The following is a 26273-nucleotide window of genomic DNA, read 5'->3' as shown; positions in this document are numbered from 1 at the left end:
ACAGCAGCCAAAGAAATATGTAGGGGAGATATATGATAAGAGATATATGATAATGGGCCATAATGGAACCAGAAAGATCAAACTGCTGAATTACATCCCGGCAATCACGCATAAGCAAAAGTACATACATATACATCTAATAGCAATAGTTTTAATTTTTTAATGTCCCAACCACACCAGTATGACACCAGATCATCTCGGTCTAACGCTCCAAAGGCAATCGCCTGCAACACAAACACATATTTTAACAGCTTCATTCCACGGACTTCTCGGGATATTAGATTGGGAGATCATTAGAACAGGAAGGTTTTATTAATTGATGTTTTAAATTCACTTGTTCAAATAGATAAATTTTTATTCTTATACAATCTATGCAAACGGTCTCCACTTCCTCCTTTTGAGGTCTCGAGACTCTTTTTAATCAGAATCAGAATCAGAATAGCCCAATAGCGGACATTAAACATTTGCCTACTGACGGTGGCATATATAGCCTTAGCGTATACAGTTTCATGTCAGTACTGTGGAATAACTTTGTATGGTGAGAAACTACGATGAAATTAGTTCGACCAATTAGAACACGGTATGATTGCCAGGTATTTCAATTTAGTTGATGTACGGGTGTCGTCTACAAAGCAACGTTTTTTAATGAACTTGAGCTCTGAGTCACTAGATTTCGCGGGAAATATTATAGCAACTTCCAGCAATTGTTAGCGTGCAAACTAACGAACGTGACATGTCGGTAAGATGCTTTTATTACTGTTTTGTTAATTGATAAACATATAGATATTAAATATTCTTGTAGTATTCTTTTTCAACAATGTTAGATTCAAACTGCGATTTCAGCCAAGGGGTGCTGTATACATTAGATAAGTCATAAACTAACGAGTTAGCTCAATGTGCTTTGATAGCAACAGTAAAAACTTGAATTGTTCGTAGCGTAATAGTAGGCCTATAAGTTTTAGTGGATTTCTGGTGTTGATATTTAACCACATTCACGTCATGTTTTCGTTTAAAATACTTTTTTTTGCATCAGGAATCAAATGATAGAACATCGTCACCAGAACGATCTGCTGGAGATGGAGCTGCCAGCCCTTTTAGTACTACTTCTCGACGCTCCCGAGGTTTGGGGGATGCTAGCCCTGGTGCCCATCTTCCTCCTTTTCAGGATCTTACAGATGCTCATATGGCAGATGAAGATGGAGAAGGGGAGGAGCTATTCGGTGACAACTTGGAACAGTAAGTAGTAGGGCCTAAACTGTATGATGGGATCTATGTTCTCTCTTCTTTGAACAACAAAAATATTGACTCTGTTTGGAAGATTGATGCTATCCGTTGGATTATGAAGTTTAATTTTTATTAATTCTGCCTTAAAGAAAGTAATCAATGCTCTTATTTATTTGCAGGGACTATCGAGCCATCCCTGCCCTTGACCGATATGATACAGAGATCATGGATGATGAGGATTATGAAGGCATGACAGCCGAAGAAAGACTTGCTGCTGAAGCTGCACTCAAGCGTAGAGACCGAGAAAGAGGCATTGCCGCTGGTAGAATGAGAAGAGGCTTGCTTTACGGTTGGTTCTTCATCTGTCATAGACTGGGTTGGCATAGATTTCCCATGGCGGTTATTACCCCCGGTTTTTACCGTCCCGGAAAAAAACTCATGTTTGTCCAAAAGTGGGGAAAACTAAAAACCTCATTTTTGACAAGTTAACTAATGCTTTAGTAAAGAATAACAATACACTTATACCATTAGCTGTCATACAGCTTCTTTATGGCTCTTTAACAGTACACAGGCTAAAAAAGTCCATAACCTTTATAATTGGTTTATTTACTAAATATTGAATGAAAAGACCAGATCACAAGATAATATTCATTTATTTACATGTATTAAATAGTAATATTGAATGAAAAGCAAAATTGATATGTGTGAAACATGACAGTAAGCATAATACAATTAAAAATTAATTGAAAAATGAAAACACATGAAGATAATGCCAAGTAGTCGAGACCGGTGAACTGAACAAACAGATCAGAATATTGAGAATTGATTGTCTAAGAAAAGTTAATCCTCGTATCCGGCCGAATCATGCCCTACAAAAATTGTTTTTAGGTTTTGGTATCAAGGTACCAGTTTGGACGTTTTCTCCACTTCAAGCCTGTTGCGCAGCTTGGTCTGCACTAAGGAAAAAGTGCTAAACAATACACGCCAAAACATTTCTATTATTGGACTGTGAAAGGCTCATTGTTATTTAACGTTGGCCCGTATCTTGGGTGTTGATTTTTTCTAATTTTTCCTACTTTTAAACGCTTATATTTCCATTGCTATTGATTGATATAAATATGGAGTCACAAATAATTGTTTAGTCTAATTTTCGATTTTTGTAAAATTTCATTTTTTAGCAAAATATTTGGATAAAGAATTATGGCGTTTTAATATTTCCTAGTTGTTACCGGTTTTTACCAGTTTTTCTCGGGAAAAATGCCAACCCTGGTCATGGAGTCATTGTAACTGTCTGGGCCTATTTGCTTGCTCATTTAATACATGACCATTCTTTGTAGAAGAATCTGATGACGAAGATGAGCCTCCAAGCAGGCGCAGGAGGCTAGCTGAACGAGCAGCTGAGGGCCGAGAGGATGCAGGAGAGGATGAGGTAGAAGCTAGATTAAATTTCCTTTTTTTCTTGGCTTTATCATTGATAGGTGTCTTTGCTTGTTGTATACTATCTCTGTAATGTCTGTCTTCTTTAGTTGATAGAGAGCATAGAGAACTTGGAGGATTTGAAAGGGCACTCAGTGAGGGACTGGGTGTCCATGGCTGGTCCCCGACTCGAGATCAAGAACAGATTTCGACACTTTCTGCGTACTCACGTCAACGAAAAGGGTCACAACATCTACAGAGATAAGATCAGACAGCTTATCGAGAGTGAGTCATATGTAGATTCCTTCAAGAACTTTGCTCGCTTTTTTAGAAGTTATCTAAGACCTAATCAACTGAAAATGCTCTGAATGCCGATATATTGAAACTTACACCGTGTTTCAGTGAACAAGGCCAGTTTGGTGGTTGATTACAACACACTAGCTGAAGCTGCCCAGGCACTCGCTCTCTTTCTACCTGAAGCGCCAACCGAAGTTCTTCAGATATTTGATGAGGTAAATTTGTTGATCCACTACTCAGTTTCCCATGTTTAGCTTCTGTCTTTCACTCGCTGTGATGTTGTCTTTTACTGTTTGCAGACTGCATCGGAGGTTGTCTTCTCAATGTACCCTAAATATAAAGTCATAGTGGATGTGATACACGTAAGGATCAGTGACCTGCCCCTGATTGAGGACATTCGTGCTCTCAGGTGAGACTTATCATATTCTCACCGAGTAGCTTTCATTATGTTCTCCTTCATATCTCTAGCAGCTCTTTGTGATGTTGCTTGCAGGCAGTTGCATCTGAACCAGCTAATAAAAACAAGTGGTGTGGTCACAAGCTCAACCGGGGTGCTGCCGCAATTGAGTCTCGTCAAGTACGACTGCAGTAAGTGTAGCTTTGTACTTGGCCCGTTTCAGCAGGGCCAAAATGAGGAGATAAAACCAGGCGTCTGCCCGGAGTGTCAGTCAAGAGGACCCTTTGAGATTAATATGGAACAGGTGAGAGTCATATAATCAACATATACTGATAATCTCAGACAAACTAGTTGCATGTAGATCGAAAAAGAATTGTCAGTCATGGCTAACAAAAAAACGATTTTATTTCTTTCAAATGTTTTTACAATGGCGCTTAGCCAATGATAAATAGTGTGTGCCGAGACGTTCTATATAATTTGATAACAGAGGAGTCCGACTTCCATTAAAGCTCTACTAATAGCTACTAAGCTAAACCTATCCTTAACTTAAACAATACTGTTTGCTATATACATGTACAAATAGTTGAATAAATTTAGAGAATAAATGATTGTTTCTTGTTAGTGTATGTGTAGTTCTTCTATGTGTAGTTGTGATGATAGATCTTTGATAGAGAGCTTGTATAGCTGCATCCAAAATCATAGTTTATGTAGTAATAATATGAAATATAGTTGGGCTGATAAAAGCGTCTTGCAGGTTCAGCGACTGCCTATCATTTTAGACCGTATACAAAAACTACCAGCGAATCACGTTACAAGAGAGTCCAGGAAAAGTGCCTCCGGGTCGCCTGCCTCGCGCCAAGGAGGTTATTCTACTTGATGATTTAGTGGACACTGTTAAGCCGGGAGATGATATCGTAAGTGTTTCTTCTGTTTGACTCGCTGAGCAGCGGACATGTGATTTACTCTAAAGAGCCCTAGATTTAATATGTTGTTGGTTGTATTTTCTGAAGTAATTTGTAAAAACCTCTTTTGTTAATCCTTTCTAGAATATATTCAAGCTGTTGCAATGCTGTGTAAAACAACTTGATTGTGATACTGTCGCAGCTCAGGATGTTCGCACTGCAGTTAACCTTAACTTTAGTTATTTTCCTAAAATACATGTATAGCGTTTAAGTTATGATACAGACTAATAGCTTTCTATCAGTAAAATATGAACTTTGTTTTATTTGTCTCTAAATGATGCATCAACAATATTTCTTTAAAAACATTGTTTTCACGCAACTACTCATCCCCATACATTTTATTGTGAGGATATCATGCCATTCCCAATAATCGTGTGACTCGATCAGTTTCTCAAATGAAGACGAATTTGATTGGCATATCAACTGCACTCATTTTTGGATGTTGTGCTGCAGTTTTATCATTATTGGTGTTGAAAGGGGAAACGTGACTAATAAACGTAACCTTGACTGATTCTGTATGACTAGAAATAAAAAAGAGAATTACAGTGTGCGTGCGCCACTCAGGCATGTTCAATTTCCTGAGTTACAATCGGTTGTATTGAGTATAACGCTTGTATCATAGAAAGGTTGAAGGTTGACTTGCAACAAAATTCACATTACAGTTATTTGGTATCAAAAGATTCACCATGTCTTACTCTGTTGTGTTGTAAGTGCCAAATATGTGGAAATGTGATTACAAGCTCTTAAAAGCTCAAAAACGAAAAGCCGCCATAGATTGGAATCTCTTTATTTCGATGACGTATGCACGAAATTTGGTTATCGTCTTGTCACATATGTTCTCACGTGAATTGAAAGGCCAATACAAAGCTCAATATAAAACTTATCGTAGTACTAGTTTATGACAAACACTTCGGGTTTTACCGAAGACACCGTATCAAATATAGATGCTCGCTACTTTACAGTTTTGTTTCGGCATTATTCAATCGTCAAGTCGTTCTCTGATCATGTGACCCAATACTTCGCAAATAATTTTTGCAGCACTTTTCGATTATCACAGGTGACCAACAGGCTCGTCATGATTATCAGACAATGATATGTACTCCTTCGAGCTAAGGTTAAAAAGTTTACCAATTTTTACGGTAAGTTATAAGATATCAGTGCCGAAAGTGACAGCATTACAATGACGATTAAACAGACGCGTAACAACAATAGGCATAGTTTTATTGAATGCGTGAAATATATCTGTGAAAATATTTCGACGAATAAGGTTGCATGAAAGTGTAAACAGAAACCATCTCTCACAACTACTTTACATTTGAGCCGTTTTGGACAGAGAATCCAAACTACGGCGGTCTCGTGTGGCTGCGATTAACTGTTCGTTTTTGAGCTTTTAAGAGCTTGTAATCACATTTCCACATATTTTGCACCTACAACACAACAGAGTAAGACATGGTGAATCTTTTGATACCAAATAACTGTAATGTGAATTTTATTGCAAGTCAACCTTTAATGTTTATGTTATAGGAATTTTATGTTATATAATGCATAAAATACATGGAAATAGTCAAATCCGTGCCAAGATCTTCCCAAGCTCATCCTTTTAGCTCTTCAAAAGAAAAAACCTAAACTCAAGTTGTTAATTTAATGACTGAACCGTAACTGTGGTATCATTGGTTTGGATCAACAACTTTTCTGTTTTTTTTTATCACGTATATTCGGTTGTGGGTTTATGATTATGGTAATTTCAAGTTATAAGGGGAGTACACGCCTTCAATGAAGGTGAGAGAATATGGAGAACATCGAATAATGCACTGATGCTGTTCTCCGTGACCTGGGTCGAAGCTTCAATCAATTTCTGCATCTTTTTAGTTTGTGCCTCGCACAGGAATTAAAATAATTCACCTGGATATTGCAGCATGAACTGATGATTGCTCTAAAATCACTATAAAGCGTTGATAGATATGCGATGCTTTTAGTTTGGTTTTGCTACACTAGTACAAATGTTCAGTGTATTAACATATATACTGCATACAACTGTCACACTCCTACAAAATACTGAAGTTCATCCTAACTTGTTCATAGGAGCTGACTGGTATCTATCACAACAACTATGATGGCTCACTAAATACAGCAAATGGTTTCCCTGTCTTTGCCACTGTCATACATGCCAATCACATCTCTAAACGCGACGACAAGATGGCAATCTACACTCTTACAGACGACGATGTCAAGGCCATTCTCAAACTCTCCAAGGATAAGAAGATCGCAGAGCGAGTAAGATTCTTTTAGTGAAGGGAAGATGTGATTATTTGCGCACATTAACTTAATTCCAGCTGGTATACGAGGATATAAAAGCATTGCATGTCTTTTTCTTTCTCTATTATCACTTTTTGTGAATGTTAGTCTTACTCATTATCTTAGCAACGTCTGTCTCTAACAGCATAGCATATGTACCTATCAGAGTAGCTAGTCTCTCCCTCCAGAGTAGTTCATCTCTCCCTCCAGAGTAGCTCACCTCTCCCTCCAGAGTCGCTCACCTCTCCCTCCTGAGTAGCGCACTTCTCCTTCCAGAGTAGTTCACCTCTCCCTCCAGAGTAGTTCACCTCTCCTTCCAGAGTAGTTCACCTCTCCTTCCAGAGTAGCTCACCTCTCCCTCCGGAGTAGCTCATTTTTCCCTCCGGAGTAGCTCACCTTTCCCTCCAGAGTAGCTCACCCCTCCTTCCAGAGTAGTTCACCTCTCCCTCCAGAGTAGTTCACCTCTATAAATGAATCCCTCTTCTGTTTACAGATATTTTCAAGCATTGCCCCCTCGATTTATGGTCATGAGAACATAAAGCAGGCCCTTACACTAGCTCTATTGGGAGGTCAGCCCAAGAATCCGGGTGGTAAACATCGGGTGAGAGGAGACCTCAACATCCTCTTGTGTGGAGACCCTGGCACTGCCAAGTCTCAGTTCCTCAAGTACATAGAAAAAGTATCTGACAAGGTAGATCATTTAGCTTCATAAGGTTTTAGTATTCCTTAGAAATGAAATGGTCCTTGTTGTTATGCTTGTTGTTATGTTGAGTCCCAAACAACAAGATGTAATTGTGATAGAACGATCAATTTGGGAATATGTTAACAGTAAGTTTGTTCATTGATTCAGGGAAGTAGCTTTTCGTTTAGATGGTTAAATTTAATGAACCAAAGCTAAGAAATAATTTTGAAAGGGACAGTATTACAACTGCACAATGATAGCTATATCTTTTATAGTTGAAAGAGGGAATCTCTTATAGCTGACAAAGAGAATAGTTGCTTGTTCCGCTCAGTTCGGTTATCATCACTGATGTAGTTGAGGTGAAATTCACATAATCCTAATAGGCTTTATTTCAAGTTTATGATTTGACTGGATATTACATCATAAATGCCTTTAAAATATGCGGTAATACATGTACAAGTTAAGTTTAAACTGTCTTTGATCTCTGCAATTTCTGATTATTCAACCTGGTGACCTCCTTTTATAGGTTGTCTATACCACTGGACAGGGAGCATCTGCTGTCGGTCTCACGGCGTACGTTCAGAGACATCCTGTCACTAGGGAGTGGACACTAGAAGCAGGTGCACTGGTTCTGGCAGACAAGGGAGTCTGTCTCATCGATGAATTTGATAAGGTCTTGTTTATTACAGCTGTTTCTTTTAGTAAAATATGGTTTTGAGCTCAGTTGAAGCGGTATAGTTTTGTGGTTACACGATCATTTCGGGGGGGGGGGACTGTTGTAGCATTGTGCTCTGGACATAGTCGTAGGCACGTTCTGTACCTATTAATAAGGATAATGCCCTTATAACTACAGTGCACCCTCGAGATACGATGTTAATCCGTTCCAAGGCTGGCGTCGTATGGCGAAAAAATCGTATGTCGGGGTATAAAAACCATTGTAATTATACAATGAAAAAAAGAAGGTAAAAATTGACCAAAATTTTATAAAAATGCTGTACATATTAAAAATTAGTAACAAAATAGTATGTTAACTTTAGTAACTATAGTTACCTACAGTAGCTGCATTGTGTTAAGTGCACCTAGTAATTATAATCTGCAATACTGTAAAATTGTAATCTGTGTACCTAATGCAGATCGTACGGTAACAAGTTCTTACCTTCAAAAGGTACGCATAACATAAACGTTGAATTCACTTCAAATAAGTTTAGCTTGCCAAACTCACCCTTACAACCAAGTTTTAGTATGTATTTTGAACTATTTTAATGAATTTCAACTGTTATCTCGAAATTTTATCCTTCATAAATTTCTGTCTTCACTTTCATTATAAAATTTAGCGTGTCTGGTTGAAATCTTTTTCAACCAGAATTCAATAAGGCCGAGCGATGCAGTTATCGAAAGCGGCCTCTCACACACCTGACCATTTAATGGCTACCGAAAAGAAAAATGAAATTTTATTTACTATACAGGACGTATATACCTTTGGAGTAACGTTACTTTAGCTGGTATATTGTAGCAAATAAAGCAGAGAGGAGGCAAATGGGTATCAATGTTAATTATCTTGCTGTACACTTGAAGATTAATTTAATATGTAATAAAATGGAATTTTTAGCTGGCTAAAGAAGGTTGTCTAGTCCTGTCCAATTTTTCTTCTGGTTTGAAAGAAAAAAATGCTGGTGCAAGGCAGAAAACTGCTAGCTAGCTCAAGCTTGTAGAAGGATCCAGAGAGGGTGCTACAGTAGTTTTTCTTGTATGAATTGTGCACAAGAATCAATGTAACCATATGTAAAAAGTTTGTACGTATTTACACCCTAGAGGAAAGGGCTTTAACAAGTTTCAAAAAGTAATGTAAATGCGTCAACTATCTTGAGTAGTTATATGAATTACATACATACGATGAATTGTATTCACGTAGGAGATAACAAGCCCACCTGCAAAGACATGGTTAAACAAGAAAATAAAACAAAATCAAAAGGAAACAAATAAAATGAATAAAATATGAAAAAACATGCCACACAAGAGATAAATAATATATATTATACATGCATTGTTTTAATGTACCATTCCACATCAGTAAATTAAACACTTGAAATATTTCTGCCAATGTGGGGTTTTATGTATCTTCTACATCCTCATCTTTACTAAAAGGTTGCTCCTTTTGAATGCTGATCGCGTGCATGACCTAGCTCCTTCAAATCTTCAGTCATAAGCTCTTTCTTGTGCTTGCTTTAATGGAGTTCTTGTTTTAATAATAATTGCAAATGCTGATTGGTTGCGATCATATTCCTTGACAATGTTAATAATGCGGGTGCTTTCTTATTCACGACATCCAACTTTGTTGACATAGAAATCTTGTTTCCTTCGTTTTGTAACGTTTGTATCAGTCTCAGATTCCATAGCTAACAATTTAAATGTAGATACTTGTAGTTATATATGTATGCTGACTTTAAAGTTTATAGTAAACGATATAATAACGCTACAAATGAATATTTGCTCTCGCTTGTGTATTTTACACGAAATTTTCTACGCGGAATACTGACATGAGAGAAGTTGATCGTCGTGTCTCTTCTAAACGTTCTGAAAGTTTTTGGCAAAATATATTTCGGTGTCTTTTTGTTTCGACGGGCGTTATGAGCACACCGACCGCCAAATTTTAACTCGGGTGAAACTTTTCTCAAATTCGTATGGTGAAATAAAATTCGTATAGCGACGTGAAAATGTCACAATGTTTGACTTCGTAAGGTGAAAAAATCGTATATCAGGGTAATCGTATCTCGAGGGTGCACTGGAAATGGAAGCGAGTTTTATTTTCTAAACCCACTCCATTTGCTTTATTTCTGCACGTTTAAACAAATGCCAACTCGTTTCTCTAAAACCCCTTAAGTAAAACTTATAACCTTCTAAAGATGATGAGCTGATATTGATAAATGGCAACTTTTTACTGATTAAATACAAATTCCTTATTTTACTCAGCCAGGTCTAGTTTTTCTATTCTCTATCTTAACCAAAATTTTGGGCGAAATCCGCCAGTCGTGATTTGATCCTCGGGAATGATCGCAAACACTTGTCTTCCACATGAATCGCTGTAACACTAGTGACTTTTACAACCAGCTTTTTAGCAGATATGATTATCACAAGTATGTTGTTAATCATCGTACAGTGCACCCTCGGGATATGATTATCACAATTATGTTGTTAATCATCGTACAGTGCACCCTCGGGATATGATTATCACAAGTATGTTGTTAATCATCGTACAGTACACCCTCGGGATATGATTATCACAAGTATGTTGTTAATCATCATACAGTGCACTCTCAGGATATGATTATCACAAGTATGTTGTTAATCATCGTACAGTGCACCCTCGGGATATGATTACCACAATTATGTTGTTAATCATCGTACAGTGCACCCTCAGGATATGATTATCACAAGTATGTTGTTAATCATCGTACAGTGCACCCTCGGGATATGATTATCACAAGTATGTTGTTAATCATCGTACAGTACACCCTCGGGATATGATTATCACAAGTATGTTGTTAATCATCATACATTGCACTCTCAGGATATGATTATCACAAGTATGTTGTTTATCATCGTACAGTGCACCCTCGGGATATGATTATCACAAGTATGTTGTTAATCATCTTACAGTGCACCCTCGGCATATGATTATCACAAGTATGTTGTTAATCATCATACATTGCACTCTCAGGATATGATTATCACAAGTATGTTGTTTATCATCGTACAGTGCACCCTCGGGATATGATTATCACAAGTATGTTGTTAATCATCTTACAGTGCACCCTCGGCATATGATTATCACAAGTATGTTGTTAATCATTGTACAGTACACCCTCGGGGTATGATTATCACAAGTATGTTGTTAATCATCGTACAGTGCACCCTCGGGATATGATTATCACAAGTTTGTTGTTAATCATTGTACAGTGCACCCTCGGGATATGGTTATCACAAGTTTGTTGTTAATCATCGTACAGTACACACTCGGGATATGATTATCACAAGTATGTTGTTAATCATCGTACAGCGCACCCTCAGGATATGATTATCACAAGTATGTTGTTAATCATTGTACGGTACACACTCCGGGATATGATTATCGTGTTATGAGATTTTTTCACTTTGCCACAAGAATCTTATTTCGCCATACAAATTCAAAATTTTTGCCGGAGTTCAAATTTGGCAGTCGGTGTGCTTATTACGTATGTCGAAATAATAACAACACCGAAATGCTGTTCACCGAAAGCATTTTCACAGTGCCTGAAACAGACACGATGACTGGTTTCTCTAAGCAGCATTTTTCATGCGTAAAGCAGTAATACATATTTTCCCTTTAAACCCAGTAGCAGTTGGAGTTGCGGCTTCTCTTAATTTGCTAACAAAAATGCACTTCATTACGTATTAAACAGAACATTTTTGAAAACAGCATCGCTTGGGCTTTCTTGACGAATTGAAAAGGTTTTAATCGTTAATCGGCTAAAAGTTAGATTGAAAACGAAGCCAGAAACTGATCAGTGATAAAATTTTAATAATAAAAAGTTGAAATTCAGTAAATAGTTGAAAAAAGTGAATTCAAAGTTTATGTTATATGTACTTCTGGTTTGAAGGTAAGAGCTCTCTATGGTACGCACCGCACATTGCAGCGTTACATTTTAATGAAGATCATAACCAATCAATACTCTAAAGTAACTATAGTTACTATAGGTAACTATAGTTACTAAGGTTAACATACTGTTTTGTTACTAACTTTTAATATGTAGGCTTACAGTACCTGCATAAAATTTTGATGATTTTTACCAGGGGATGTTTGCATTATACAATTACTATGGTTTCTAAACCCCTACACACGATTTTCTCACCATACGATGCCAACCCTGGAACAGATTAAAATCGTATCCTAAAGGCGTGGTCACACGAGCACCGAACCGAACTAAATGACACAAAACGACGTCGCTCTCAGCTGTAAAAAGTTCGGCCGAAGACATTTCTAGCCGAAACGAACTATTTCGGTACTGCTCGAAATTTCGTGCCGAACCCTTGCTCTTATTGGCTGGTTAAAGTTCTAGAATTCTAGCGAGCACGCGTCACATTTCTCCTTACGTGCGTGTGAGTAAAGTTAAAAAAGAAATGGGACGATACTTTTATTTCGTTAAATAAACAACATGAAGCAATTTACGACAAGGTTCACCCGGACTTGTGATTGGGTTGCATAAATGTAAGATGTTGCACTGAAGTTTTGCATAAATGTAAGAGAATGGTTGTGATTTTCTTTCGTGTGGAATATAAGTAATGTGTCATATTCATCCTGATGAAGTATCGTTGACTGATTTATTTATGTAAAACCACAGTACTATGATAAAGACTGTTTTTGTTTGTTATATACTCAGCATAGAAAAACATTCATATGTTATTAAAAAAATATAATTATGTTGATGGGAAGGGTTAGCAAAATCTTTGTATCGAGTGATTTATTTTGAGCAGCTGAACGATCTTCTGATAAATCTGCTGTGTAATTATGATTTATAATAGTTCCTCAAAGTTTTTTGTTTACAATAGAAATATTTAACTCAAATACATAAAAACTACTAATGAAACCGTGTCCTGTCTCTATACGTATGGTATCTAAGAAGCAAAGTTACTTCGGTGGCCGTGTGACATGTGCCACGAACCGAACCAGCCTCCGAACCGATCCTACGTCGGTTCGGTGCTCGTGTGACCACGCCTTAAGGCTGCACTGTGCTTTGCTATTTACATAGTTTGAAATTAAAAATTGTCTTCACGTTCATTTTCAGCATTGTTATTAGAAGAAAGAGTGGGTAACTCATGTGATATATTTGCTCCAGTTTGTCAAATGTCAGTAAATGCCTGTTCTTTACGATGTACTTGTTCCTATTGTCTTGACGACATTGAGACTGTTGAATCGGTGGCGTCCTGGCCAGTAAAACTTAAGTTAGTGGGGGGTAGCCATCCAAGGTTGTGATCAGCAACAAATTGATCTCCATTTTCTATCTGTCAACTATAGTTTATACAGTTTCTATGACTAGTTACATATAACGCATAATGATGCTGAGTACGCTGTGTGCGATCACAGCTGTTGAACACAAAGTTATTCATTGAGTAAAAGTGGATTCCCACCTACATCACTGTTCAAATTCCAGATTTGACCGACATCTGTTTTTTTATTTCTCATTGTATTTCTTCTCTCTACAAAAGCATCCTGGCGCTTGTGCCTGCTGCACTGTTCTTTCCTGTATCTGTGGAATGTCACCGCTTTGAAAAGATTTGTCTCAAGTGAGAGTACCTGTCTCAACTGTCTCTTGTCAGCGCTGCAACTCATTCATAGCCTCCTCTCCTTTGCTGTTTTGCAGATGAATGACGCTGACAGGACGAGTATACATGAGGCTATGGAACAACAAAGTATCTCCATATCCAAAGCTGGCATCGTCACCTCGCTTAGAGCAAGGTGCACGGTTATTGCTGCTGCCAACCCCATTGGTGGTCGTTATGATCCTTCATTGACGTTTTCTGACAATGTGAGACTCCCTAGTCCTATTCGTATGCGTAGCGATCAGTTTGAATTGGACTTCAATAATGGCAATAACATAATGATTACTTTTTATTTAATACTTTTTTTAGTGATAATTGGCTAATTATTATAAAAGGCTAATTAACTTTTATTTATTTAAGGCTTTTATTTTATATAAGCGCCGCTCAGTTCGCCCAGACTTTTTATTGCTAAACAAGTTCAACAAATCACTAACTTCTTGACTAAATACTTCAAGATTTGATACACGATGTTTGGTGAAACCAACTTGTATCAGGGAGCGACTCATCATTTAAATGTACAAAAGTTTGCAAATGTTTGGTTCGGCTGGACTAAAAGCTGTTTAACCTGCTGCAATGTGTCTAGATTCCATGTTAAGGCTCCAACATCATCACCACCTCTTCATTTTTTTACAAAATCAAGCTTTTTTGTCGGCACACTTTCATTTGACGCTGCGTGTAAGTGACCTTTTTTAGCACTCATCTGGCATTGTGTGACAAGCTCCTCCACCATTTAACACTGATTCTCAATTGCTATTAGACAGTTATCCGGACTGGAAATTTTGTATTTGATGTTGACTCATGTTTTCACACAAATTTTATCTGAATATGTCTGAAAATCGGGTTGTCGCCAACTCTGAATTGTCTTCCTCGGCATCACTTTATGATTCTACCAAACAAATGTGTTCAATGTCAACTGATGTCGATGTTTGATGTCTATAGGATGTTTCTTTGTGATGACTTTTGTAACAAAATATCCTGATAGCCTAGTTTGTGTATTTAAACCATGTAATGTACAAATATTGTATTCCTTTTGGCTTGGTAACGTTGATTAAAATATATGCTCAACTGAAATCTGTCGTTGTCAGAATTTTTCATGGATGGAAGGAAACAACCCGAGTTATGCCGAGTAAAATGCTCATAATCCTATCAAGTTATTGATTTAAAAAGATTCTGAAATATTTCATAGCCAGTTCATCACAGTGAAAATTTTAAAAGAAATTATAAAAGAAATCGTAGAAGTTTTTGTTACTTTGTTGTTTGCTTGCATTGCAATGTCAGAGGAAATACAGCTATCCATTACACTTGTTACTGACTTGATTACACTCGTTACTGACTTGATTACACTCTTTACTGACTTGATTGCACTCGTTACTGACTTGATTACACTTGTTACTTACTTGATTGCACTCGTTACTGACTTGATTGCACTCGTTACTGACTTGATTGCACTCGTTACTGACTTGATTGCACTCGTTACTTACTTGATTGCACTCTTTAGTCTTTACTGATTTGATTACACTCGTTACTGACTTGATTGCACTTGTTACTGACTTAATTACACTCTTTACTGACTTAATTACACTCGTTACTGACTTGATTACACTTGTTACTGACTTGATTGCACTCGTTACTGACTTGATTGCACTCGTTACTTACTTGATTGCACTCGTTACTTACTTGATTGCACTCGTTACTGACTTGATTACACTCGTTACTGACTTGATTGCACTCGTTACTGACTTGATTGCACTCGTTACTGACTTGATTGCACTCGTTACTTGATTGCACTCTTTAGTCTTTACTGATTTGATTACACTCGTTACTGACTTGATTGCACTTGTTACTGACTTGATTACACTCTTTACTGACTTAATTACACTCGTTACTGACTTGATTACACTCGTTACTGATTTGATTACACTCGTTACTGACTTGATTGCACTTGTTACTGACTTGATTGCACTTGTTACTGACTTGATTACACTCTTTACTGACTTAATTACACTCGTTACTGACTTGATTACACTCGTTACTGATTTGATTACACTCGTTACTGACTTGATTGCACTTGTTACTGACTTGATTGCACTCGTTACTGACTTGATTACACTCGTTACTGACTTGATTGCACTCGTTATTGACTTGATTGCACTCGTTACTGACTTGATTACACTCGTTACTGATTTGATTGCACTCGTTACTGACTTGATTGCTCTCTTCAGGTCGACTTGTCGGAGCCGATTCTTTCCAGATTTGACATCCTCTGCGTCGTAAGGGACACCGTTGAGCCGCTAGAAGTAGGTTCTTCCTATTTTATCAGATATTCTAAATGTATAACCTGTCACGCCTCTTGAACATCACCCTTTCACACGATCTTACATCTTAATGACTTGTTAAATGTGTAACCCATCGTATCTCATATTGCATGTACATTGATTGGTGTTCTAACTTGATGGTACTATAGCTGTTAGCTGCAGTAGCATTCTGCGGTATGAGTTCAGTATGAATACAGCATCTATGATAGACATCTAGTAAAGGTGCCGCACTCTTTAGTCAATATCTTTTTAAAGTCGTAGTATACTAATCCATCTTCAACCTGTGTCTCTGCCCACAACGAGTCCTAAAGTTTCTGTTTCAACATCCGCAACTCTCAAGTTGCTCCTTGTACATCGATCGATCTCAATTTTTAATTCCAACTTTATGTGAAGTTACGCGTCTGTCACCACTTGTTCTTTCAGATTGTTCGGCTTTCCGTAGATTGAATCGTGACACCTGACACCTGTCGCTGTCCTTCACATCATTAAAAACACTCGTACTCTGTATACAGAGTACATATAGAGTCTGTATACAGAGTACATATAGAGTCTGTATACAGAGTACATATAGAGTCTGTATACAGAGTACATATAGAGTCTGTATACAGAGTACATATAGAGTCTGTATACAGAGTACATATAGAGTCTGTATACAGAGTACATATAGAGTCTGTATACAGAGTACATATAGAGTCTGTATAGGCAGAAAACTGAATATGAAGGTTGAAAATGGATTGTAATGAACCCGTCTGATGTTTTTGCTCTCGTAAAATTCACATTGCCATTCTCACTGCTGCCTTGCATGCGCTTTTAGGATGAGAGACTGGCCAAGTTTGTTGTAAACAGTCATGTAAAGCATCACCCTGAGGCAGCGAGTGCTGACGGAGAGAAGTTCGCTCCATTGCCTGTGAGTTCATGTTTGGCTTGTAGTGTTAGCATTGTAACAGTGCAGTTGGTTGGGTTGATTTACATACTCCAACCCAAAATAATGGAGAATAATGAAAGCATGTCATCAGCTGTACCATTTTTCCATGGGACTTTTATATGAAAAGTGGAGTTGATTTGTGTTTCACATTTACTAACATTTTCTAGGCTGGCTACACACTCTGAAGAAATGTATCTTTAGTACAGCTAATGCGTTTGCAGCTAATGCAGGATATTCTTACTTGTAAAAGTTATATGAAGGTCACAAGGTTATATGAAGGTCACTGGTGTATATTGAAACTAATCATGAAACCCTTTAGATAATTCATCGGGTAATTAAATCTAGTGAAAAATAATTTTCTATAGTTGAATTCCTTCCATATACCCAAAGTATTTTTGTACGTAACTGTTTTCATTGTTGGCGTGTAACTTTTTTTTCTGGAATAAAACTACAGAAATGTAATTAGCTACACAACCAAGATTGTTGTCATAAATCGTTGACGATCCGTATCGGATAATCAATATGCTGACAATAAATAAAGATGACGGAAAATCCAGTAAGAACGTCATTGCCTGTACACATTGTGGCCAGTTCTCTCATTGTTCTACCAATTGGTCAATGCGACGAATCGTTTACTATAATAGATGGTGTGTGTAGCCACAGCAAATATCTACACTAGGCATCGGCTATGCGTTTTATCGATGTATATAGCCATCTCTCTACTGGCCTTCACTCTCATCAACACGTAAGCCTTTTATTTATCGTGAGCTGTACTGGCATCAGAAAAAAGACATTGATGGTTGTAATTTACTATTGGATGTCCAGTATATTTTTGCTCATTGCTCTGGTAGTTTGTTGGTAAAAACTGACCATATTCCTCAACAATGATTGACTCTCTGGCTAAAACTGGTCATATTCCTCAACAGTGATTGACTCTCTGGCTGAAACTGATCATATTCCTCAACGGTGATTGGCTCTCTGGCTAAAACTGATCATATCCCTCAACAGTGATTGGCTCTTTGACTAAAACTGGTCATATTCCTCAACAGTGATTGGCTCTTTGACTAAAACTGGTCATATTCCTCAACAGTGATTGGCTCTCTGGCTAAAACTGATCATATTCCTCAACAGTGATTGGCTCTCTGGCTAAAACTGATCACTTAGTTTTGCTGGGAGCACTTTTCCTGAAGACAGCTTCTTCAAGCTGTTTTCACTTCCATCCACGTGTAATTCCATAGCATTGCATCATTGTTATTAGGTCGTCCTTTCTTCAGCCTATAGGTTAAAGGTCACTAAATATTATTAGCACGCTAGTTAGTTAGGTATCAAACACTATGTTTCCATGGTGCGCAGTACTGCGAAGCAGCCCCCTCCGAAGTCGAGGGGATTGTACGTTTCCATGCTGCGCAGTGGTTTTTAAGCAAATACCGCAAATTAGCCAGAGAAGAGAAATTGTATAAATCGAATCGCCTGATGGAAAAATAGAATCGATCACGGATACAGAACGTCATAAACGGTCTTTTTATGATTCTGTCGTCATTATACTTTTACTTACAATACACATTCACAAGGTTTTACAAACCTTAACACACTTTTTACATAGTAATATATTTTTAATAAGTATTTTTAAGTAATATATTATTTAAACGTTAATTTAGGACTTGCCACCTATTTTTTGAAAAGTGTTGGCATCGATAACAAAGTCCAGGAAAGTAATCACCTCATCATCCTCGTGAATGCAGACCATAATTAAATTTAGGTGAAAGAAGATCGGAAGAATAGCAAAAAACAAGATTAGCAGGACAACCTTTGTACTAGTTTATGGCCCTCGAAGAATCCGTCTCCACGGCATGAGAGCTCTGCGCAGCCACTGCGCAGTCGCTGTTTCCTTGCTGCGAATTTGCACTGGCTTCGCACTGATCAGTGCGCAGTGATTTCAGTGCGAAGACGCCGTTTCCATGATTCGGAGATAGCGCAACTCCGAAGCACTGCGCATCATGGAAACATAGTGAAAAAGTCATCAATCCCAACAGCTCCCGGTTGGATTAAAATATTGGATCATGTGATGCTAACAGTATGGCGAATAAAAAAGTGGAATAGAAATGGATATATATCTTTGGCAGCAGCTGGTGACAAGATGTCTACTCAGTGATTTCATCCTAAAAATAATTTGTTTTATGTCATTGAAGCAGTAGGACTACAGCAGTCTGGTATTCTGTGCTAAGGCTTCATAGCAATCAGATATTGTGTCATCATGCATATGGTTGTCATGATCAGATGGCCTTCGTGTTCAAATACTGCTCGAACCAAATAAATTCCTCTCTAAGCTAAGTTTTTTAAGATATAGTTCACGTGGTGAAAATGAAACATGTTGGATTCATAAGTAATTTAACATTGGAGTTATTGCCAGGCATTTACTCCATATCTCACTTTGGCTATCTCACTATATTCTTATCATGGTGACCTGTGGGTCATGTGCTTTTTAAAGATAGCCTGAGGTCAGTGTGGTTTTTTATGGCCACAAGGTGACAGCATGCTTTCTCGATCACTTGCAGACAGCATGTGATCGCATGACTACATTAGACAACATGACATCGTTTAGGTCTAAACACACTAGGCGATTTTATCGCGTGTGTCATGAGGAGGATGGAGATATCGCTGGCGTGTGCCTAAACACACTTGAGCAATTCACCAGCAAACGATATAATGGGCACGCTCACAAACTGCCAATAAAATACCGTATTAGTTTCTTCGGAGTTGTTAATAAATTTAGGTCAGTCAATATGGTGCCGTCTAGGCAACGATGTAAACAACTTCTGCTTTTGTTATACATATATAAGGCTTATCTCACTTTCACAGATTCACAGGTATCGCACTAAATATCACCTAGTGTGTTTTTACCTTAATTCAGGAACTGTGTGTTCTCACCTAGCTACTCTGGGACTGCGTTATCACATTGTTACTCAGGGACTGTATGTTGTCACATAGTTACTCCGGGACTGTATGTTGTCACATAGTTACTCAGGGACTGTATGTTGTCACATAGTTACTCAGGGACTGTATGTTGTCACATAGTTACTCAGGGACTGTATGTTGTCACATAGTTACTCAGGGACTGTATGTTGTCACATAGTTACTCAAGTACTGTCAGTTGTCACATAGTTACTCAGGGACTGTGCTTTCTGAACAGGTAGAAGAAGACACAACAGTTGAGAAGATTCCCCAGGAGCTGCTCAAGAAGTACATCATTTACGCCAAGAACCGTATCAATCCTAAACTCCATCAAATGGACCAAGAAAAAATTGCCTCCATGTACTCAGAGCTTCGTAGGGAATCTATGGTTAGTATTTTTGTTCTATTTGGGGTTCTACAGTGAGGATCAGTTAGACTCATAGATGAACTTACACAAGGTTTGAGTAGGTTTTGTTAGTAAGTATCTCTATTTCTCTATCATTTACAATTGTTGTTGATGTTTGAGGTGATCTGACTGCCAGGTTGTTTAAAGATTAAAATTGACAAAACTTGATCACTGTTAAAATGTTTAGAAGAAAAATATGTGCCGAAATGAAGTCATTAGTCACACGCCTACCTTTCTCTCATTATTCATATCGGCTATTGCTTTAAGTCGCAGAGTTACGTGTTTCTATTCTGTCTGTCTCTCTGCTGAAGTGCTACATTGGACGTTATGATCGCACTTGCTTGAATCGGAGCGTTTTAACCGTCATCAAGTTTTGTCCATTCTAATCTTAAAACATTTTGGCAGTGAGATGACCTCAAATATCAAAAACAATCACAAATTATATAAAAATTCTGATACTTTCTGTTAAATTCTACTAAAATCTTGTGTAAGTTCCTTTCTAAGTGAATGTCATTGTTACTGACACACGTATGGCCATTGTACCAAACGTAATGGTCAAGCCTGCTTCTCTTTATGATGGCCGTTGTAATGCTTAGCCAATAGGCATTTGTATCGTGATTGTAAAGGACAAAAGGAATGGGAAGACGAAATGGTTTGAAGTAAAGATGAATAGCTGCCATTCATTGGCTGAAACCTTCTGAAAATGTGAAATAATGTGCTCCCTACAGACTAATTTAATGAGTCATGGCCTAGCCTGTCTTGACAAACTGTTGTTTTTGCGGAGTTGTCCCCCGTCGAGCGGGCGAGCAACACAACAGCTTGTCACAAGACGTACTACACCTGATGCATCAGCTGCATTTATAGGGAGTTGTTCTCTTCCGTCCATGCGGCTTAGTTGCAATGTTATATCGGTCGCTCCATTAGTAATCATAACTGATTTCGCGCAAAAATTTATGTAGAAAAAATAAGATTACAACGTTTAACCAAAGACTGTTGTTTGTTTACAACTCTGTTGTAAACTTTAGTAAAACCTAAGAATAAAATAAATTGAAAATATAATCCATAAGAACAAATAAAACTGACTGATACAAAAATAGAAATTAAACTGACTGCACAAATAATGACATGTTTAGTCGCTGTTGTTGCCTAAGTTTTCAACTTCTACTAAAGTTTACCGCAGCGACTGGTCTCTGGTTAAACGATTTTATCTTATTTTTTTCTACATAAATTTTTGCGTGAAACCCGTTATGATTATCAATAGAGCGACCGACATAACATCGCAACCAAGCCGCATAGATGAAAGAGAACAACTCCTTTTCAGTGCAGCTGATGCATCAGGTGCAGTATATCTTGTGACAAGCTGTTGTGTTGCTCGCCCGCTCGACGGGGGACAACTCCGCAAAAAACAAGTTTGTCAAGACAGGCTAGGCATGGCCCCATGGAAGAGCATTTCTAACACTTGCAAGGCTTTCACATCTCGTGTGCCATCTGTTGTGAACATATTGATTCCTGAATTATTGTTCAATCAATGAGGTGGATCCCAGATTATTTCCCGAGACATTGATCTGATAATTTTATCCTGATTTTGTTTACAAAAAAGATATTAGGCTCTTCACAACAGAAGCCTTTCGGATAGGCCGTTCACAAGACTCGTAGTTGCAGACCTACAGCGGTGAGGTTAAGGTAGATCACACATACTTGAGGGAAGTGAACTTTCAGCGGTTTCAAATACTTACAGTCGACAGGCAGCATTCCTATTACTGTCCGACACATAGAGTCTGTGATACGAATGGCAGAGGCCCACGCGCGTCTCCATCTGAGGGAATCTGTCAACCATGATGATGTAAACATGGCCATTAGACTGATGCTTGAGAGCTTCATCTCCACTCAGAAGTTCAGCATTATGAAAGCAATGACTAAGGTAGGACCATAGAGTTATCTCCCCCTAGACTAAGGTAGGACAGTCAGTCTCCTCAGTCTTCTATATAAAATGGCCAAGTATTCCTTTTGATATCTGTTATTTCAAAGCTTGCAAGAATGCTCTTCTTAGCTGGTTACTAAATTCGCCTGACCCATGAATGACGGTACCCATGGTAGCATCATTGCATAGGGTGTTTTGCAATGCATAATGTTGTGGCAATGGCTCGTTTTAGTTTCAGAGGAAGAATGAGGCAATGTATTTGTTATCATATACTTGTTAGTTAGCATCCAAAGGAACTCTTTGTTTGATACAAAACTCTTGTTTGTTTGAACTGATACTATCAAGTTTCACTTTAATGTCATGCGTTTAGCAGCTTTAGCTTGCCTGAAGCCCGCTAGCTGATTTAGCACTCAGCAACAAAAACACTTGATTTTCTTTGTCAAGCTGCAATCTGCATGTACATCGCAGATAACAGATGTAGAAAAGCTCATATTACACAATTACTAGGTTTCCGTGCTTGGAATGGATTCAGAGTTTTTTCCACTCCAAATCATAGAACCGGTAAAATCTGAATGGATTCGACGTCATTTTGTAAAATTTGTGTGAAGGCATTCGCAGTGAGACTGCTATTCGATTCTCACAGAAACTCTCACTGCGAATGGGTTAATAATAATACCCAGCAGAGCTCTCTCCAGTGGAAGTAAAACATTCAGGGCATTTCATCACACTATCGTGCGGGTATATCCTAACTACTATTGCTAACTATAGGTTGCTCGTACGACAATGATGAGATAATTACCTTTTTATTTATTTTATCATCTTATCTATTAAATAACTGAACCTTCCGATTGTATAGATTTCCCATTGCACTTATAGATTGCACTGCACCTCTTCCTAGGCTTAACTCTTAACTTAACTCTTCTAGTATAGAAAAAGCTTTTTTAGGCGATTATCAATCATGTGACCTCTGAAGTAATAACTGTATAGCAAGTAGTAAATTCTGTTGCTCTATTGTTATATAGAGGGCAGCAATAAGGAAAACAAAAAGAAACATTTTATTAGGTGTCCTGGCTGAGTTAGTGCAATGAGTGTATGAAACGTGAATTGAAAAGTGACCGTGACTCGAAAGCGAGTGTACTGTAACAAATTCTGGTTTGGGGAGTACATCACTAGTCTTGGACAAATCGGTAAAGCGCAACTTCGAATCTGAAATGGTAGGGTGCGAATTCCTTGGCATAGGTCAACTCCGAATTCATTCAAAGCATGGAAACCACGTGATTGATTCAGCATTTTTATAATTCACTTCATAGGATATATGAAGTTTCATTTTGGTGTCGTGTGCTGTTTGTCAGAATTAGAATGACGCAAATGAAAATAGTTTTTTATAATCACTTTGTTATTTTTGTAAGTATTCAAAAGATGTTTATGAAGTAGTCTGATCTATTTGAGTATCCTAAAGGTTTTAGCCTGGCTTTAATGAAAGTGGACACCAGATCAGCTTCTTCTGTCTGGTTCCTCCATTGACTCTACTGTCTGTATGATCTACCATGTTAGTTTGGTTTATAAAGAATCGCTTATGGGAGGTTAAAGAACGACACACAACACTTTTGTTCAATGATAGTTTGAAGAATCACTTGTCTGTTTTGCTGTTTAACGGCTGCCCATATCCTGATCTATATCTCATCAAGTTCTCAGCAAGTTTTTATATCCGGCAGCATTATATAACAGTTTTAATGCTAAATTTTAAGATGTTTATTTGTCTCTGTACCCTATCATTGATTTTGTTCCCTGCAGACATTCAGTCGCTACCTGACATACAACAAAGACTCTCACTCGCTGCTACTCTTCATTCTCAAACAGCTTATACTCGATCAGAAATCATTTTATGCCACCAAATATGGTCATGAGCAAGACCTTGTCGAAGTTTCAGAGAAAGATTTTTCGGAAAGGGTGAGTTATCATTCCTTGTATTTTGTAGATCTCAGTGAGCCTATTGACTAACCTCCTTAGCAATGACTAGTAATTATAAGATACCTTCTTTGAGTTTTCACAATTCCATTGCTGCCCTTTCTAAACCTTTTTTTTCGGAACTTCATCAAAGCATCAGCAATGACAACAGCTGTTTTACATTTATTGCTAAATGGTACATACATGTACATAGACATGTACATAGACATACATATACATGTACATATACATACATGTACATAGATATACATAGACATACATGTACGTAGACATATGTACATAGACATACATGTACATAGACATACATATACATGTAGTTGCTTGTTTTAAATGCCTTAATGATGTCTTCACAGCTTAGAATCTATGGTCGGAGCATTTATGGAGGATTGTCACCCTATTTGCTTGCTATCAAAGGTGTTTAGCTCTCTTTATTGCCAGTGCTAGAATTACTAAGTTGTTGTTCGATGAACGTTTTGGCTGTAGTGTTAACATGATGCCCGGTTAACCTCAATCACTGTTTCCATGAAGCGCAAGTTTGACTCAATCCGCAAGAGATCCACATCATGGAATCGGCAAAAATGTGCAAGTTAAACGAGTTTTGCTATTCACATATCTTTATCGAATGTTCCATGCTTGCGAATGATGCATATTATATATAATATTTATAATATAATAATATCGCACCGGCTATTCAATTGTAAACACTTTCAATACTTCTGTCATCCTTTTTCGATCGAGTTTCACTTGTTTGCGTCGCTAATTATTAACTTATAGCGTGCAATTCCTTACCTTTCTTCAACAAAGTGTCAGAGTCAATCCGCATCATGTGAATATCCATAGAAACACTCAATTTGCACTGTAACGCCACTTGCACACAACTCCAACTCCTCATGAAGCTCTTCATATGTGTCATGTAAACATTTTACTGACTGTTTGCAGGCCAAACAGCTTAACATTCGTGACCTCTCCAAGTTCTACAAGTGTGATATGTTCAAGACCAACAAGTTTAAATATGACTCAAAAACTAAAGTGATATGTCAAACCAGCTGAGCGCTGACCAGTTGAGCGCTGACCAGTTGAACACTGACCACCTGTATACACAACTAATGCTCCCATTTTTATTCTAATTTCTGTCTTTGCTGTGCATTTGTATATATCATCATTCATCATTCGCCGTTCTCTTTATATCTTATATTATATGATTTTATAGACTTCGTGTTTCTTTATAAAAAAAAAGATTCATAATAAATCCATCACCATATTCTAGCTAGATATATGAAACCGTCTGGAGTTGAACATCGACTGGAGGCGTACTACATCTCAGTAGCTTGCTTTGCGTTACTGTCTCTGTGTGCAGGATGGCTGAATTCCATCATGATTCTTTAGTCAATCTTATAATAAGCATTTTAACAAACACCTGCAGATCAATTATTACCGGATATAACTTTCTCTTCTGTAATAACTGTCCATTTGTCTTAATCCATGATTGGTAGGAAAAAGATTGGCCATACATCGGATTCAAACTCTGACATTGAGATTTCCATTCAAGTGTGTTACCATCTGCACCGGTAACGCCTCACTGCAGCTTGTGATAACTATGCTTATAGTCGTTACACATGACGATTTCTCACCGCGTTTGGATTGCCAGTGTATCAGTTGCTAATAAAAGATGAGAACTGAAGATGGATTGGATGGCCGATTGCTAGATACCACAGGCGTGTAGGTTGTGTTCATCCTCGGCTTTTAAACAAATGTCGCTGATAAAAAGCTTACGAAGAGATCTTTTATCTTCTCCAGCTGTATCCAATCAATATTTCCTATCACCGGGAGTCCCACTGTACGTGCTTACGATAACAACAATTACGGGTATAGCTCAACTAAGGAATGTATTCTATTCGAGTGCCCGGTATATAAGTGGTCTGTCAATTGCTTTGTACGTGACCCGCAAAACTATTCCTATATAGAGCACAATGATCAGCTTATATTCATTGGTTCTACCAAGTTTTTGTACAAACATGATACAAACTTTTTGTGTCCAGCTGTTCTTCCCTATTAATTAATATGTATGCTGTACCTGTTCCCCTCTATACTCAATTGGCCCAAATGAACGACATTTGCTGCCTTGTTTGCGCATAAATACCTTTGTACCCCAACTA

The 26273-nt window shown here is 37.8% G+C and overlaps 1 protein-coding gene across 1 annotated transcript; it reads left to right on the top strand.

Moving 5' to 3' along the window:
- Positions 1-675: 675 nt before the first annotated feature.
- LOC137392017 (DNA replication licensing factor mcm2-like) lies at positions 676-25370 on the top strand. Its single transcript, XM_068078602.1, has 19 exons — positions 676-739; positions 1034-1236; positions 1404-1573; positions 2562-2653; positions 2751-2925; positions 3043-3152; positions 3237-3346; positions 3431-3638; positions 4114-4248; positions 6379-6570; positions 7085-7282; positions 7800-7946; positions 13672-13836; positions 15853-15927; positions 16760-16852; positions 20061-20210; positions 21967-22149; positions 23944-24099; positions 25057-25370. The coding sequence occupies exons 1-19, from the start codon at positions 734-736 to the stop codon at positions 25165-25167; spliced, it is 2679 nt and encodes an 892-aa protein (XP_067934703.1). The 5' UTR covers positions 676-733; the 3' UTR covers positions 25168-25370.
- The last annotated feature ends 903 nt before the right edge of the window (positions 25371-26273 follow it).

This window comes from Watersipora subatra, chromosome 3 (assembly GCF_963576615.1).
Source record: "Watersipora subatra chromosome 3, tzWatSuba1.1, whole genome shotgun sequence".
Classification (NCBI taxonomy): Eukaryota; Metazoa; Bryozoa; class Gymnolaemata; order Cheilostomatida; family Watersiporidae; genus Watersipora; species Watersipora subatra.
This window is presented reverse-complemented; position numbering and strand designations above follow the sequence as displayed.

Bases quoted from the DNA above. Each gene is read 5' to 3' on its own strand.
- LOC137392017 (XM_068078602.1), top strand. The intron at 7,283-7,799 runs GTAGATCATTTA...CTCCTTTTATAG, and splicing joins TAGAAAAAGTATCTGACAAG to GTTGTCTATACCACTGGACA. The intron at 16,853-20,060 runs GTGAGTTCATGT...CTTTCTGAACAG, and splicing joins AGAAGTTCGCTCCATTGCCT to GTAGAAGAAGACACAACAGT.